This window comes from Diorhabda carinulata, chromosome 2, assembly GCF_026250575.1.
Source record: "Diorhabda carinulata isolate Delta chromosome 2, icDioCari1.1, whole genome shotgun sequence".
In the NCBI taxonomy this organism is placed as follows: domain Eukaryota; kingdom Metazoa; phylum Arthropoda; class Insecta; order Coleoptera; family Chrysomelidae; genus Diorhabda; species Diorhabda carinulata.
Window position 1 is genome coordinate 12,187,660 of NC_079461.1, and position 18,891 is coordinate 12,206,550.

At 32.9% G+C, this 18,891-nt stretch overlaps 1 protein-coding gene across 1 annotated transcript in view; it reads right to left on the reverse strand.

Moving 5' to 3' along the window:
- LOC130903725 (venom allergen 5-like) overlaps positions 1–16,945 on the reverse strand; it is a 34,794-nt gene extending 17,849 nt beyond the window's left edge. Inside the window, exons 1-2 of the mRNA XM_057815967.1 lie at positions 16,636–16,945; positions 12,964–13,256 (exon numbers count right to left, since the gene is read on the reverse strand). Of these exons, the coding sequence (XP_057671950.1) occupies positions 12,964–13,256; positions 16,636–16,851 (509 nt within the window). The 5' untranslated portion in view covers positions 16,852–16,945. The remainder of the gene's footprint in view (positions 1–12,963; positions 13,257–16,635) is intronic.
- Between the last annotated feature and the right edge of the window lie 1,946 nt (positions 16,946–18,891).

Genomic DNA, 18,891 nt, shown 5'->3' on the forward strand with positions numbered 1-18,891 from the left:
ATACTTACATGTCACGTACTAGCACACTGGAAAAGGAAATGTAAGAACATGGGCATCCCACTAATCGATTCCACACTATATACCCTGTGTTTTGCAGATGACCAAATAATCTTGGCACAGGACTACGAAGACTTAGAATATATGACAAGAAAGCTAGTAGAGGAATACAGGAAATGGGGTCTAGAAGTAAATTTTAGTAAAACGGAATATATGTGTATTGGAGGAGAACAACAAAATTTAATACTTGAAGAAACACAACAAAAAATAAGTCATTGTACAAAATACAAATACCTAGGCATGATCATCACTAATGATGGAAGATTAGATGAAGCAATAACACAAAGAAATAACAAGGAAGACAAGCAATAAGACAACTAAATAGTGTATTGTGGGACAAACAAATATCCAAGGAAAACAAACATCGAATATACAATAGCATAATAAAAAGTATAACAACATATAGTAGCGAAATCTGGCCTCTAAAAGAAAAAACAATCAAAATGCTTGAAGCCACAGAAATGGATTATTGGAGACGCGTGGCAGGAATATCAAGACTGGAAAAAATAAGAAACGACAGAATCAGGGAGATCATGAAAGTGCAACATACGATTACGGAAGACATTAGGGTAAATCAGTTAAGATGGTACGGACATGTCCAAAGAATGCCTGAAGACCGCATACCCACACAAATTTTAAATTGGGCACCACAAGGAAGAAGAAAAAGAGGAAGACCAAGATTAAGCTGGAGACAAGGTATCGAGAAGGATATTCGAGAGAGAGTATTGGAAGAAGATCTTTGGGAAGATCGAGAAAAATGGAAACTGGGAATCGGAAGACGGCGAAGAACGTTTTAACCCGATTAATATATATATATATATATATATATATATATATATATATATATATATATATATATATATATATATATATATATATATATATATATATATACTTACATGTCAAATGTTTTCTATAACCAACATTTTGGCAACATTGTCAACATAATCTATTGCATTTTTTCGTTCATTCCTAACCTATCAATGAAAAAGCTTTTTCAACGTTTGCGTTATATCCTGGGGTGGCAAAGTAATACTGACAAATAGTTAGGAATTCTGAAAAGCAATTTTATTTATCATCGATATAAAATAAGCTCTCCATTTCTTATGTGCTAACAGCTTCTTGAAATCAACGTTCTATTTGTTAGTGTTCTGAAAAACTTTTTTTGCAGTTTGTTTGGTGATTCGCAGTGATCTAACCACCGTCATTCGACGATTTTCTGCAATTTTATCTATTTCATATGTTTTAAATATATCTCGAATAAATGATGAATGGAACTCGAAGAATACAGTTATATTCTCAATGAACCGGGATGTGAATTGATATTTGAATTTGGCCAATTATGTAAATCTTTTTTCGTTTACTGGTTGTGGGCAATTTTTCTAACTGACTTATACAATACAATAGACTATAATTAATCGTTTCGACTAATCGCTATATGTAGACCGTACCTTCAAAGTGAACTGATGAATTTTGAGTTCTTCAAAACATGTGTTAAGGTACGGTTTATTTATGGCCATTAGTCGAAGCGATTAAACGCGTCGATTAGTCCTTAAAGTACGATCTACCTAGTGTCAATTAGTCGCTGTGTGGAAAACTTGCGTGTTTCTATACTGACAACGGTAGCTCATGAAACTGCTATGGCGTACTAGCAGGTATCTTATCAAAAGCAGAAGATGATGTGTTATTCTTAAGTTTGTCAGAATCAAATCAACATCACCTCAAGCGTTGTCTCCAGCTTGTATCATACAATGCCGAATGGGTTTACACTGCATTGATTCTTCTTCATCTTGTTCTATGGAACATATTTCCTTTGTTTTGTGACCTTTCGCCACCAAAAATGTATCAAAATACACCACACAATTTAACTAAAATGATTTGATTGGGTTTGTTGCGGCTTGCCTTTAAAGATAGACCAACGTTAGCAAAATGCATTCCCATACCTTCAGTGGATAGCCCAGTCGGTGGAGACAATTTGCACCAAAAGAATGTTATAAGCAATAAAGCTGTTTTTTCTTAAAAGTACTTCAAATTATACTAATTGATTTAAGAAAAACTTTTCTGTTTTCTATCATAGAATGAAATAATGGGAAATTTTTAAAATCAAAATTATTGTCGACATTTCTTTTCACTTTGAGAAATAGATAACTTCTTAAGCTCTTCTCTCAATTAGCATACTTCAAATTACTCGTAAAAAAATTGCAGCCTTTTTGTTTATAACTTGTACCTGTGGCCGCCAGCAACTGGACTGGCTACTTTCAACGAGTCATCTATTCGGTTCGACTAATCGTTTTTGTTCACCGTATTTTTATAGTTCTCAATTTATTCACAAAGAAAATTACCGAATTATCGGAAAATTTCTTAGATACAGTTGATGACGAAATCATCAACATAACGATAGAAAACCCGAGTGTCTTCACTAAATATATTAATTATTATAAAAACGATATACAAATACAAGAAATATAGGTTAATAAAGTTGACAAGGAATTTAATTGACCGTTGTTCGTCTTATTCAAATTGGATCTTCTGTATCGTAAACATTCTTTATTTCTTATACTATCATCCATATTAAATTCCGGATCATCATAAAAAAGTTCATTTTTACATAGTCCTGGATACATTATGCTACAACCTGTACCTTCAGGACAATTAGTACATGGTGCACCTTTTCTGTAAACAGGTTGTCCTGGTAAATTTCCACTTGGCCCGTAGTTACAAATGAAATGTTCGTTATATGTGATGTTTGCACCGTTTTCATGCTCAAATAAAACCCTAGCACAGCCAATTTGATAACTGTCAGCCCAGATAAATTGAGTATAATAACGAAGGGGACTTTCGAATCTGAAAAATGTTGGTTTTGTGATATTAGTTTTTCCAATTATTCAAATTGAACTGAAGTATATTTATATGATATTCACGATGATTATTCTATAATATTTTCATTATTATGAAAGGTATCCGATAAAATTATCAACACAATAAAGTGAGAAACATGTTGCTTATATGGAAAATATCCCAAACTATAAGGTGGATAATGGGAAAAAAGGTAGATAGGAGCAAAACCAATTATTGGGACAACCTACAGGAGTCGAGACAGACAAAGACTCTTCTGGGAAATGATAACTAGAGTAGATATGCTTAATGTATCAACCTAAGTAAGAACAATCTACTAATACTAACAGGGGTTCTATCGCCTCAATAAACACCTGAATGGGGCGTGCAGATTTTGTTGCACAGAAGACGAAGCCTCTATCCACATTCTCTCGAAGTGTGAAACACTAAGAAACTTCAGAGCACTACACTTGGGAGCGCTTGAAATAGAAGACGAAGATCTCTGGCAATTAAAGCCATCTCACATTCTAGACTTTTTAAATGAAAGAAGATCAGCTGGAAACACTGGGTTCTCCGATATCGCAGCAAGAAAAGGGGACACACTAGATCCTTTGGGTCGCCGTTTATACGAGACCCCAAATTCATTCATACATAGATACAAGGTGGGTAATAGCTCAAACTATTCAGGGCATTTGAAAAGATATGGGAATTTTTACATCGCAATCACTACGGAATAAACACTCTGTATGCGAATATCTATTATTTTGGATATTTTTTCACAACTGTCAAATATACTCGACACTTCTGTATGTCTATTGATGCGTTAATGTTAACTTTTTTTCATAGCGAAAAAAAAATGTTCAGTGTAATACTACTTGGTACGAACCGTGTAACAAGCGCCTACTATGGAAGTCAGATATAAAAACAAATGCATGGAATACAGGAATCATTACAATGTTGCCAGTAGTTTAGCAAAATTGGAAAAAAGTTTGATTTTTTTCAAAGCAAACTCTAATTATATTTGAGTTTTCTACCTATTTTGGATAGGGGACCACCCTTTATATTTCATTTGCAGTACGGACTAGTTCAAAAAGAATTAGGACAGATAAGAAGAGAAGAACAAAAAAATAGGCAAAAATCAGAGAGAAGGCCACCATAATATTAAAGTCCCCACTAATATGGACAGCAAAATGGAAGCAGCTAGTGCAGAGAAAAATCGATGCACAGTGCAAAATGAGAATACACTCAGAAAAGATTATAACAGCAACGAAAGATGATTTCAACAAAATGAAGATGCTCCTGAGCGAGTATAAAGAGATTGAGTGGTATAAGTACCTACTCAACGAAGAGAAGAAAAGGAAGCTAGTCAAAAAAGGACTGGCTTTAAACACCCCTGCGTTAGGGAAAACGGATTAAAACCAAAACCAAATAATCTTACAAGAAGCCGTACAAAAATAAGTGCAGTAGAGGAGAAAAGGCACGACGGATCTGTACAATGTTACAGATGCCAAGGGTTTCATCGCTGACAAAGCACGTGCAATAAGTAAGATGCGCGGGAGCGCACAGAGCGGCGGACTGGACCCTAAGTAGGACAGAAAAGCCAAAATGTAAGACCTACGGAGGAGAGCACCTGTTGAATTACAGGTGGTGCTTGAAAAACCCAAAGAAGACGGAAAACAAACCAGCCACGAGCACCAAACAAACAGGAGTTAGCTAAGCTTTAACTGCTTCTAAAACGCAAGGCCCAGCAAGACAAAAAACATCCGAGCAACACTCATTGCCCAACAGGTAAACTAAAACAGAGAACAACAGGAACGAGTTAGGTTAGTAAAAAATTTTCAAAAAACAAAAACACAAATACACACACAAAAAACAAAAAACAACAAAAACATTTTCCCAAGGTCCTAGGTTTACCGAGACAGTCCCACAAGAGGACACCCCTCGACACGGTAACTACACATTTCATGAAAAAGTGCCGAGTTATATAACGGGGACAGCTATAGAAAAGGCGAAGGAATACTCGAATTAGATCTTTTATTTCCCTAAAAAGGTGAGAAAGGGTTTACCCGTGGTAGCGAAACTCACACACAATAGGACGTCCAGAAAAAGAAGCCAAGAGTGTATAGCCAACAGGCTAACTCTTAACAAAAAGATAAGACTTTCCGGAATCTGCCATAGAACAGGGAGGGGAAGGAGTCTACAAGCGAAACTATGACGCGAATGAGGATGAGGATCTTTCGAAATGACAGAGGGTTGGTGAAATGTCCTTCTTCGCACCCATCCGTGGTTTTATCAAGGGTTGGTGCTTAGAGAAACGGGACTTCTCACGCGCACGTGTGTGTGTGGCTTTACTCTGGAGTTTTAGAATCAGATGAAACTTTCGATTCATCACCTAGCTTTATAAAATGCTACAATTTGTAATGTAATTGAAATGATGTCTTGTCCTACTTTCATTTCTGCTGTTCTAGTTGATAGTAATTTTAAAATCCATCTAGAGGTTGTTCTATCTACTCCTCTTGCATCTAATGTACTTTTGATAGCCTCGTGTGGAGTATTGTCAAAAGCGCTTCCTACGTCTAAGAAGGCACATACTTTCTTTGTTCGTGAGAGCGTTCTGAATTCCGTAGATTTTCGTGTTTTACCTCCAAAATATTGGGAATCTCTGATCGAAGCTTTTTGTATAATATAGTATAACTACTATTAATTAAGTTGAATATTAATTGATCATTTTTAGTAACCGCCGATTGTGGTTATTAATTTTGAATACCGATTTCGTTATTTTGTAGCCAAAGCTGTGTACCTTGGATATTTATATACGTGGTTATCGTTCCCAATATCCAATGCTCTTTTTTTTCTGTGCCTTAATGTACTGTATGTTAATTTTTCTAACGAATTAGTAAAATTTATATGATTTCATTTATTAACTATTTTTTTGGGATACGTAACAGAGTAAGCAGGTATTCACTTCTACTCCGAGTAAGCTAATCAGTTTCCACGGTACCTTAGGAACGTGCATTGTCGAGAAATTGGGTTGGAGTTGAGCACGGCTTGGGAAAGGGTTTCTGGAATTTCTTTGTTGCAGGATTTCCTATAATTTAGATTACCTTACAAGTTTTAGACATTTGGCATTCAGCATTATCAAGTTTGTACTAACAAAATGAGCATCATTAGAGAGAAACTTAGTTTCATTCAAATGAAATCCGTTCTAATTTTCGAGTGTGCAAGAGAATTTGATTGTTATAGACAATATCACCATATCTTGGGAATTGGGAGTTGGTAGCCATTTAATGTATTCAATCGTTTTAATGAGGTGCGTTGATTCATTACTTTACGACAGAAAAGTTTTTTGTGAAAAATCAAACATAGTAATGATGTATTGAACAAAACACCCAATATTCTAAATATTACTTTATTAGAATTTTATAAATCAGATATCTCTGATACTGGTACATGATTGGGATCTTCCTAGTCATCAGCAAGATTTATTAAAACTTGCAGAATACCAATATACTTGATACTTACCATATTTATCAGTATAGCTAATGCATTAACGACTTCTGTTATAAAAGTTTGATCGATCATATCTTCAAAGATTTTCATTAATATTCGAAGAAGTCTCAATGAAAGAGATCATGCTAAATTTAGTATCCTACTAGATATCTACTTTCCGAGTTGACAGCATATAACTTATTTGGTCATTTCTTATTTAATTTGCTTTGTTTTGTTATGAGCAAATTTGTCTAAAGACGAAGTTTATTGATTAAATTTTAGTGGTAGAATATCCCTAACTCGATCCTACACAGACAAGTTTGAAGTTTGAAACAGATTCAAGTTTCAAATTACACTATCATTTATTTAAAATTTTCGTCTACGTTTTAAAAAACTTGAAAACTACTAACGTATAATAGTGTTTTCTTCTAGCCCCATTCTATTGTCCCTTGGGAGCTCTATTCCCACTATGTTCTCACAATAGAAAAAAACGACAACCATTTTAGATTTTTATTTTGTCCTACTACTTTCAAATAAAGTTACTATATTATCATTTCAGACAGTTTCAAACATTTCGTGAGCTTCTTTGGCATTTTTTTTCAACTTGAAACAAAAACTAATGCTTTTTTCAAAATCTGTGCTTCACGACAAACACAGTTGACATCATTTGACTAAAGTAGCTATAGTTCCCGTTTGTCTCAATTGCTGCCATGAAAATCCATTCATTAAATTTATTGACCACACCTCGTATAGAAAAACTTCAATGATTGTTCAATTTTATGCAGTGTTTATACCAAAACGTAAATCGTTTTCTCTGTACAATACTTTTTGATGTAATCTTCATAGGAACGTACTCATAAACAATCAAAAAATTAATATTGATATGGGTCCTGCCATAAATAAATGCTACTGTATAAATAATTTTACTTATATTACTGATGCGGTTACATGTATTATACAGGATCGGGCAAAATAGACGAAAAACCGAATGAGTGGCTTATTAATGACTTTATGAAAAATATTCTAGAATAAAATTTTTTGTACATATACTACCTATAGTCCTATCAAAATAGACATTTGACTTAGGCAAAATTGGCATAGAGCTGAAAATTGACAGCGACATTAAATACATCATTATAAATGAAATGTCAACAGTTCCCTTCGATCCTACTTCGGCAAAAAATTTTATTCAAGGTCAAAAGTACAAACTTAAGATTTATTTATTATTTATTTATTATCATGAAAGTAGGTCTGGCAAAAGTTGTAAATCATACAATTCTCTACAAAAATGGTCCAGTGAGATATCGCGGTTTTAATCATTAGAAGATTTTACATAATATGCACATATTTCCGCACCACCTATGAGGTAATGTACTTGGCGCATTTTTTTAACGTGGTTTCCCTAGGAGGTATACTCCACGATCTATTGTAATAAAGAAAGTTTGATCAGATCGTATTCAAATTCAGATCAATTGAAAGAATAGTAATATTGCTAATAATTAAAGTGGAATAGGTTGTTTTTTTCTACATGTCATTAAATAAGATGATTGTCTAATTCTACTTCGACAATTATTTCTTCGTCTTCATTCTCTTCTTCTTGCAGAATTTCTGTTCGCTGTTTTAAGAAAAGGGATGCATCAATAGTCTCTTCATTAATATCATAAATATCTTCATCTGTTGTATTTGTTTCAATATTGGAGCAAGTCTGACTGTGACAATTGATGCATACTGTCGAAGAAAATAATTCCACTTTTTGACAGCCACAACTTTTACCACAATCCGTCATGCATTTACAAAAAATAGTATTGAGTAGTTTTTCTGGAGCAGGCGGGAGTAAAGTTTGAATTGGCTCCAAATAATTATTGCTTAATTTCCAACCCCATTCGTTTGGGTCTTATCAATCACTACAGATTGAATATCCTCTCGAATAATTGCTGCAGTAGCTTTCAATATTCTGAATCGTTCTACGTTTGTATTTAGTTTTTTATTTTCATATCAAGCTTTATTAAGAATATTGTACTGATTATCAATAAAACAGATAATTGTTAATCTACCTTTCTCCTCAGTTATAATTTTATCACCATACTTTAACTTCTTTTAATGGTTTTATTATCTATAGTTGGATTTTTGCCGATATTTTTTAATTCTTGTAATGAAAATTGACAATCATTATTTTCAATGTACTGAAATATTTCCTCCATCGCCAAGTTTACTGACTCATCTTCGGGCCGACAGACTTTATATCCCGTAGTAGGCTTCAGAAAGATATTATAACAGTTATGGTGGTACTTAGCTTCAGCAGCAACTATGTCAAATTCATACTCAATGCTGGCAATAACAGCTTTTGCTACGTCATCAGAACGAGTCCGAGCTACCTTTAAAGTGGAGTTTTTAAATTTAAGTGTAGATACGTTATAAATTTTACGACGAACATTCTGCGCTTTCTTCTTTTCAGCTTCTTCATTTGCTTCATCGCCGCAAAATGAACAATATCTTTTAAAGTTGAAATCCGGTCTCTAGTATGAGGTGGACTTATCGTAGATGTACTACCTTGTTCTGACTTGCGCTGTCTTTTAGCTGCACTCTTTCGAGTATACATTTTACGACACTGCAAGTGGACTGTCACAGACTGCTTGTCTTTCAAGTATAATAAAAAAAATTATCATTCCTTTCAACACTTGCATCAAACAAAGTCTTCATTCCACGATCAACAACAACAACTTCACTTTCTTTCAAAGGTTTATCACAAATGAAATAAACTTCTGACATTTTGTTTCAATTATTTAACAGCACAAATTAAAATTGAAAATATTACCAATAAGCACGTCTGTTCACTGCACAGGAATTTTCAGTACAGTACATTATGTACTAAGTCATTTCATTTACTTCCTTCAAAAATAGGCAGGTACGCGACCCTCCACACTCGAACAATGACGTAGCTAGCAGATGTTTAATGTATATAAGTTTTATTGTATATGTAACACGAACCAATAGTTTCTTATTTTCATTTATATTTAACGTCTGGTGACGTATACTGGATGCATTTTAGTGTATATTATGTAAAATTTGAATTTTCTAAAGATTAAAACCGCGATATTTCACGTATGGTGAGTCGTAAGAGAAAAAGTGACTGGACCATTTTTGTAGAAAATTGTATGATCTACAACTTTTGCCTGACCTACTTTCTTGAATAAAATTTTTCGCAGAAGTAGGATCGAAGGGAACTTTTGACATTTCATTTATAATGATGTATTTAACGTCTCTGTCAATTTTCAGCTCTATGCGAATTTTGGCTAAGTTATGACATATTTTTGTCTATTTTGACTGAATTACTAATGGTTTTTATATTGTTTATATCACATCTTTTGAGATATGACGTTATCATCTAATATTTTGAATGCATCACCCTATATTTATATTTTTTTGAGTAGGTATTGTATTGCTGAATTTACTGATATTAGGTTGAATGGATCTCCGACTTACGGATTACGGTTTAACATCAAATTCAATAGTAAAGTGGAATATTTATTTATTAAATACAATATTGACATATAGAAATTCATTATTTATTAGAACAGTTGTTGAACGCAAAAACGTTCGGTTATCTCATAGTATCCTAATCTGTAGAAAAAGTCATTTTTTGACAAATTGAATCATTTCAGGCGTCATCTTAGTCTTAGCTTCTTAGTTATTAGAGAGTTTAAGCTTAAATCTTATAAAGTATAGACTTCAAATAATCCTAAAGAAGAAACTATAGTGAGGATATCCGGTGATCTTGCCACTTCTTCAATATAACCACTTCGGCCCATCCAACTTTGGGGAAATACATTGTTCAGGAATTGTCTAACCCTAGCAGCATAATGAGGTGGAGCACCATCGTTCTCATACCAGATTTCTTCTTATCACTGTATCTGGTTAATGCTACGGAGCAGCGAACGAATTACTTCTGGTATTATCTTATCTTGTAAAAGTTGTAAATATCTTTAACTATTTAATGTGTCTTTCATAGACAAGGGTGCAATTATTATTCCCCTCAATATTCCATACCAAACGTTAAGCTTTTGTGGATATTATATATGACCTTCCATCAAATGCAAATTTCATTGGAAAACAATTTTATTCATGGATGTTTTATTCACGATATAATTCATAATTGGTTTGTTAAACTGAAATCGTTTAACAAGATCATCTTCATTCAATGCTTTATAGCTTGGTGTTATTGCACTTATAAATCTCTCACCAATATTGTTATTTATTGTGAATTTTGATATTGAATTGTTCAATAGTAAAGTTCATAATCTTCATTTGTGACTTTCTTTCTTGTCCACAATAAGGAATATTTTTTACACTGTCAGTCTCATTATATTTTCTCGAATTTCGAAACCCTATAGATATAGAATTATGTGAAACTTTATTAGGATATGTATCATTAAACAATAGGGTACTTACATGGTTTGAGAAAAAATGGTTTTGGATAGTTTATTTACAACTTTTATTATAATTTTTGTAAATTATCTGATCAATATTTATAGAGAAAAAAATGTACGGAAATGAAAAATTTTATAGGTAGTCTAAACATTTCAGTAAGGCCGCCATATTGCGTTTCGTTATACGTATAAAATAAACACTGAATATATAATACAAAGTAAATACTACAGTTATTTTCTCGGTTATTTTAACATAAGCATTATTATTAAACTTTGAATAATTTGAAAAATGGTATATAAATCGTGTTTTGTGCAAGGATGTGAAAATACAACGACTGAAACACCTGATAAAGTTTTTTTTATGATGCCAAGAAATTTGAATACACAACCAAAATGGTTTGAAAGTGCTGGTCGTTTTGACGATCCTGCGAAATGTAATTATTTTTGGTGCCAGGATCATTTCAATATAAATAAGATTCAAATTCAACTTATTTTAATATTTTATAGTAGGTAATTAAGTTTATTATGCTTTCAATTTTTAATGTGATTATGTAATAATGTAAGAAATTAATCTATAAAAGGTTTAATCACTTTATTCTTATATATAGAAAAAGTTCTATTTATACGTAACTAATGAATATAAACTGTATTAAACAGCACACGCTACATTGCCGGCAACGATAACCTCGTGATCATCAAATGAAAACCAATGAGAATCGTTTGATGAGATTGAGAACTTATAAAATTTATAAAATAAACAATAAAATAAATACTTTCTAAATAATGCAAGTACCTTATTCGGTGGCTTCTCTGTATCTCCAAAATATCAACAATCATGAATTAAATTATTCTTTGACATGCACTTAGTTCTGACATGATTGATAGGTTGAAGTAATGTCAACACATATTTCAGATCATGTATCGTGCTTTATTAGTATGTAATAGTTATTTATATGCCAAGGACTGAAAATGCTACTTTGTACGATGAGTCTGCAAATTGCGAGACAAGAGAAGCGAGGCGAGCAACAGACGAGTCCAACAAAGTAGTATTTCAGCCGCGGCGCACACAACATTTTTTAGACGACGTATAAGATCCAAAACTTTTTCAATTAGGAAAGAAAATAAATAATAGAGAATGATAAACATTTTATTTATTAAAAATATAATGTACTTAATGATATTTGCATTTTCAATATTATTTTTTCTCTTTTTCATCATCATTCATTGTTATTTATAAATATAAATTAAAAATTTAAGGTTATACAAAATCATCGATGTGAAACTGTCAACATTGAAGTGACTAGAGTCACATTTAAGAAAGTTAAAGTTGTCCCGAAAGTGTTTTGCAGTACGGAACTGTCACTTTCACTACATGGAACACTCAAAACGCAACTTTCGGTATGTAAATGAATGCAGAACGAACAACAGATGGCGTCATCTAAAAAATATTTATGAGATGGAGATAGAGTTTATAGTTTGTAGAGGAGATTAGAGTGAAACTATATAAAAACAGAAATTATGATTTTCTTTATTCTTCCCTACCTGTGTTGAAGGTGGTGTTCCAGCAGCAATTATTACGTACGTGCTTAGATTATGGTAACGCCATGTGTAGTGCAGCTAACTTCGAAATATGATTAGAACATACTGCTGGAATAAACCTTTTGATAATTAATTATATTAATATTAGTACTAACGTTTGAATTTTACCATGGTAAGTTAAAGACCCAATAAACTTGGAATAAATGAATTTAGCAATATCCTATCTACTTATACAAAAATATATAAATACATGGTGATGCATCTACAATATTACCAGACCACGTTATATCTCAAAAAATTTAACAGAAGATCTGTTAACACCATTAGATAGTCTACAAAATATACAGAAAATTTTTTTCATAAAACTCGTAACTAAGCTACAAAATTGGTGCTCCGCTCATTTTAGCCTATTCTGTATATAATAATATTAATTTCTTGTTGAATATATTCGTTAGACTAGAAAAATATATAGTATTATACTCATTCCACCCAATTGCCTTCCAGTGTACAACTGGCTCGGGAATAATTGGTTTTTTGTAATCGAATTTTGTATACATAATACAAATGTGCATTGAAGTATGTTTCTTGAGCTAAGAACTAAATTGTTTATACTCACGATATTTGATATGTATTAAGATCAAGCTCATTTATCCATTGCACTTGATCATACCAACCAGCGATAAAGGAAATATCGTAATTTGTGGCAAAACTTCCTCTCGCAATGTTTTGTCCAACTGGGAATCTATCTAAATCCCTACAAATATCATGCGAGTATACACACTGAAACGCCCATCGATGAGCAACATCAGCTAATTCGTCGTTCCATTCAATTTCTCTCATGTTTGACGCTGGCGGCTGCGGACCTGGGTTCCCTCTTTCTTCCAGGCCTAATGCTATTCGATTTCTCAGCTATTGGAAATTATTGATTATTTTATTTTGAGACGACATAAAATAATTGAGATTGATATTATACACAGAAGATATATATCTGAGTAGTGGAAACTTAAGAGTATAATGAAAATTTGAAACAAAAAGAACTTTTTTTGGAGAATCGAAATATCTGAACAAAATTATACTTATATAAATTTTGTATTAATAGATATTTATATTTATTGTGTTGATGCAATCGACCATTCGAACATTACCAACTATAAATCAAGCTTCAGGTATAATTATCTAAATATAGATACTGCGACGAGGACGAGGTACCTACTGTTAAAATTTACAATCTGCGCTGTCTACCTCGCAGCACATATGCAAGAGCATCATTGGGAGATTGTGGCTATTTCCATTCGATTATGTGACAATAATTAATATGTAAAATGTGATACTTTTTGAGGGTATTTTTATCCAAATTATTAGGAAGATGATTGTACTTTTATAATTTGTATTTCAAATTATTCCACGTTTGGGATTGCCTAGAAAAATTGAACAAGCTAGACAAGAAAAATAAAATTACCATACAATGAATTCCGAGATACACCAGAGCGAAGGAAATCAAATAGCTAATAAGCTTACTAAAGCGATAGTTTTGTTGTAATGGAACATTCAAAAGAATTTTCTACTGGTAAAAAAACATAATTTGATACAGCCGAGAAGTCCTCGCCGGAATTCGAAATTAGAGTTCCTCTGTAAATGACCCCTGTGATATCTGCTAATAACTTCTCTAAAAACAAATACAACTCGTCCGTTTTGTTGCATATAGACTGAATATTAATTGGAATCATTTTCAATTAACAGTCCTTAAAATTAAGTGAGGATTCTAGTTCCTCTGGACACGTCCTATTATCTCAACATTTTTCCTAGAAGAATTGGCAGTAAAGTAACGACTATTGCTCTCTCTAATTTGTTGGTGAGTTCTCCGTTCGAGGTGATGTAAGTTCTGTAGGTAGCTAGATCATCATCCACTTCGGCTGAGCTTATGCCAAAATAATCATGAAACTGATGTTAAATTGCCCTTAACGCTATGGGATCAACGGACAGACCCTCTGATGCTAAAAACACTTGTGGGAGTATCACCTTCAAAACATACAGACGTTAGTTGGTCATGTATATAGGCGAGGAATAGCTTGAAAGACGATAAAATAGCAGGATCCCTTAGTCAAGATATAATGTAACGATTGCCTTAACTAGAAGACTTTTGTGTTAATCTGACCGTGGAAGGAGCCATCGGGTCTAGCGAAATTATGAAAATCTTCCGTGATTTGAAATGATTTATCACACGAAAAGCTATTTCATTTGAATAAGGCTAAACCTTGTTTATCAGATTAGATACATATAATTTCTGGACGCAAAAAGTCAGTATCCACCTATTGCCATCTAGCGAAGAACAAAATTATCACGATAGCTTCTAGGATAGTATTATTTTGGTAAGGAACGTTTAATAAGATTATTTTACCATATCAGGGGATGGAGCTACTACAATTCATAAAATTATAAGTATGAGTGAATCAGTATTTTTGTTAGTGAAGAAAGAGTTTAATATGTAAATACCCAAATGCTTTATGTAATCCTTGACTTATGCATCTCAACTTTTAGTTGATATACAATTAGACAAACAATTTTGTATTGAAAATATTGGACATACGATTCTACTAACGCATCTCAAGAAATTGGATGTCTGGTATTGCTTCGATATTTTTTGAAGATAAGCAAATACAATTCGTTCATTTGATCTGTGCTTGCTTTTCAATCATACTGCAAGTTAATTTTTGTCAGTTTCTTTAACAACGGAAGGTATACTGTTGTCAATGATCATTCTAAATTATTAGCTCAAATTTGATTTTGTGTAATATTATCAGTATTTGTGATTTAAAGATACAAAAAATGCGTGGCTAACTAACACTTGCTCTATTTCAAGCCGTAGTAAAAAAATTGCGTGCCTTTTAATGACCTTACAGCAAATAAAAATATAAAATGGCAATTATACTGTTCAAAGGCGAGTTTCGAACGTTCTCGTCGGTCCACCTTATCTTTGATGTACTATTTTGATGAGGTTGATTATAAGTATAATTTTGTTAACAATTTCTTATGACGTGTACCTTAAATAACGCTTTATTCTAATGCGTTAATGTGACATAAGTATGACTATTTCACTCATATCAAAATTCTCCAAGTATTTGACCAATAATTATTATCTTTTCAACGTGACAAAAAATGTAACAATGAATACGGACAGTTTGACAAAGTAGTAATTAGAAGGTGAAGAAATGAACAATCAAATCAGCAGCTACTGTAGGTTATTTCAGGAAGGTATGGAGTAATAAAACCTCATTAGGTATGCAAGGGGACTACAGAGTGACCCAACGAATATTTAAGCCACTTTCATAGTTTGGCATTGATTTCATTGTAAAATTTTTTTTTATCATGTGCAGGTAGTATCATCCGTGTTAAGCTCAATATATGGGTTTAGCCTATTGTTATCCATTCACAAACACTGAAAATATTGTGCCAAAGGCGTGCCAGTAGGAAAAGGAAAAGAAAAGGAAAGAATTTTATTTTAACAGAATAAAAATTAGGCCATTATGGCACCTTAATACCCGTTGACAGGCCTTCCATGAAAGCTTGGCGAGCTCTGGTTATATTTTTGTCTTGCCACGTTTTTGGTACTGTATAACCTTCATTAATCTACGTCTCATCAAGATAAAAGATTTTCTTCTGCTCCGTTCTATACTGCTTTATACTTCTTAAGTATTTTCGTCGTCAGCAAACAATTTCATCGCTTTCGAGTAAAAGTGCTTTACGGTTATGCTTTTCCCAGGCAAAATGCATATTTCTCAAAATATAGAAGGTTAAACGATACCTGTTAAACGCAAAACGTAACTGTATAATCTACTACCAAAGTAATCACTTCACAATATTTAAAGACCTATACCTATGGCCGACACCGAAATTGAGCGGAACTGGACGGAATTCCCCATTTTATTACTCTACACATTTTTGAAATAGACTATAGCAAGATGTATATAGAAGCGGCAACAAATTTGGAAAGAGGAAGATTTAAATACATATTCTGAGTAACTTTCTAGATTGAATCTAATATTGAAAGTCTTCCACCAATTCTCCAAAATATAAAGTTTGTATCTTTTCACTGTATTCGTGAGATAGTTCGATACAATACAATTTTTGATTAAATTTATCTCATTAGTCTCTATTTTGATTCACCTTTCGTCATTGGGGTGATTTCAAGCAACTCAATTTTGTCGAAAAATAAGTCGACAGAATTTTCGAGAAAATTCAATCACTAGTATTATTACTATTGAAATTGAAGCATCTAATCGATACTCACCGTATTGTGCGCATCTACTATAACATCAATTTCTTGTTGTTGAAAAGGAATATCTAAAACTCCCTTACATCCAGCTCCATATTGTCCAGATTGGTACATACACATTGTGTGCTTCCCACAAATTTTAGTGAGACTATTCTTACTTGTATCCACACAACAAATTGAACAATAAGGATTTTTTGGAGTCGCATTCCTTGTAAAATTCTTGTACCACATCCTTATATTGCCAATTGAAAGATAATCTGAAGGTTGATTTAATGAACAAGAAAATGTTAGCAAATACACTGAAAGTAAAACACCGTGACGTATATACATGATTTTGACAAATTGGAAGTGACAAATTGATGAACGCGTTATATACATCAAATATAGAGTACAACCGAATAGATATATTCGTATCATACAATACGTTCGGGAGATTCATGGGCGCTTTGAACGTTGGCAACAGTACATATGAAGAGTAACTCCTATATTAAGTGATGTATGAAATACAGTCAATTCGTTCTCATGACAGCAGAATATGATTTTCATCGTTTTCTGTAATTTTTATATACTTTTCTACTTCATACAATTCACTGGAAAAGACACAATGAATAGTTCAAAAATAATAATAAAAAAGACTGAACATAATGCAGCTCTATGTATATGCTTAAGAGCAATATGGACAATAGGTAGTTTACATCCCTAGCTGATGTGCTTTTTTACTGGTTTTAGAAATAGCGCATATAATTGTCACACTGCTCTAGAGTACCTTCAAATCCGTTTAATGAAGTTTATACTGTTATGTACAAGAGAAACATTGCACTACTATTCCTTTCCTCAGCAGACAAAGCTTATTACTTGCTTCTCAAGACATCTGTAGAATCAAATTTACCCAAAACCAATCTATTTTTAATCAAATACTACACCCACGAGTAATCTAAATATGAGCCAGCGGTATCATAAGTGGTGCTTCTGTTATTGACGCTGGTCAGCAGGGTCAAGGTGACGTAATGAGAGCTCTTCATTTGTTAAGTGGAGAAGTCAGTTCTAGTCATTTCATCTTCTTCTCTAAATCAAGTCAGTTACTTTAACAGCCCTCTTTCTGTATTAGTTAGTCATTTAGAGTTGAGTGCGTTGTATCTTAAAACAGTGATGTTCTAGGTAAATTAGTTACTCTCCCAAACTAACATTTTATTAAAAATCAACTATTCTTTCTACTAAGGAACTATTTGCTTCAATTTAAGCTGCAAAATACACAGACTTAGATACCTCTATAAAAGTCATCCTAAATATCTACAGCCCTTCATTCTGGTACAGTTTAGATGACTGTTAGCAGTAACTCTTCTCTGTAGGAGTAACCGTCTATTCAATATATTCTTCTATAATTTCTTTTTCATTTCCTGCCATCTTTCCATTCCTACACTTTACTATGTCTATGATTTGTTTTTCTGTTATAAAATTATGTGGGTTTTTGCTTGTTTTTTTTTTGCCCAAATAATTCTTTTCTTCCTTCCATCATCTTCAAGCTCTTCTATTAAATTGGAATACATGATAATGAAAAAGCTGATCTATTTGCAAAACATTCAGAATTTACTTGACCTTTTTGTAACGTATATACAGGAAGAGATGCGATTATTTCAATAAAAAATAAAATGTACGTATCCTGGCAAAAACACTACCTAGATATATAGTGTCTTACAAACAATGGACCAAAGTGTGATTAAAAGCCTCAAGTTTCACTACAGAACAAGTTTATTGACGGAGCTAGTCGAATGTGACGTTGAAACTTTTTTCAATATAGTGCAAGTGCAAGTCATAACTATACCCGACATGCTCGATTTTGAATGAGATGAAAACAAAACCTTAGTTTGATGATCGACGACGATCTTCCATTAACTGAGTGGATTCAACAGTTCAAAATGACAAGAAATGTTACTGAAAATCTTCAAATCTATGTCGGAGTAGGCGACTGCTGCTTTAAGTGGCTGAGAAGAGAGAAGATGAAATGGATAAACCTGACCTTTCGACGAGTATTGAAGAAGCTCTGAAAACAGCTAAATTAATGGAAAAGTATTTCTTTTTTCACCAAGATGCCTCAATATCGCAAGTCATGAATAAAAAAACAACGAAATCACTGGCGCCGAAAATATATTAGGCTATAGCGTTCAAATAATATCGTTTTTTACGTGCTCAACTAATAGTAATAGTCAGGAATGACTTTCTCTTTTTCTAATTCAGATTTTTCAGTGTCGTTACATGGTATTTAAAACTTGT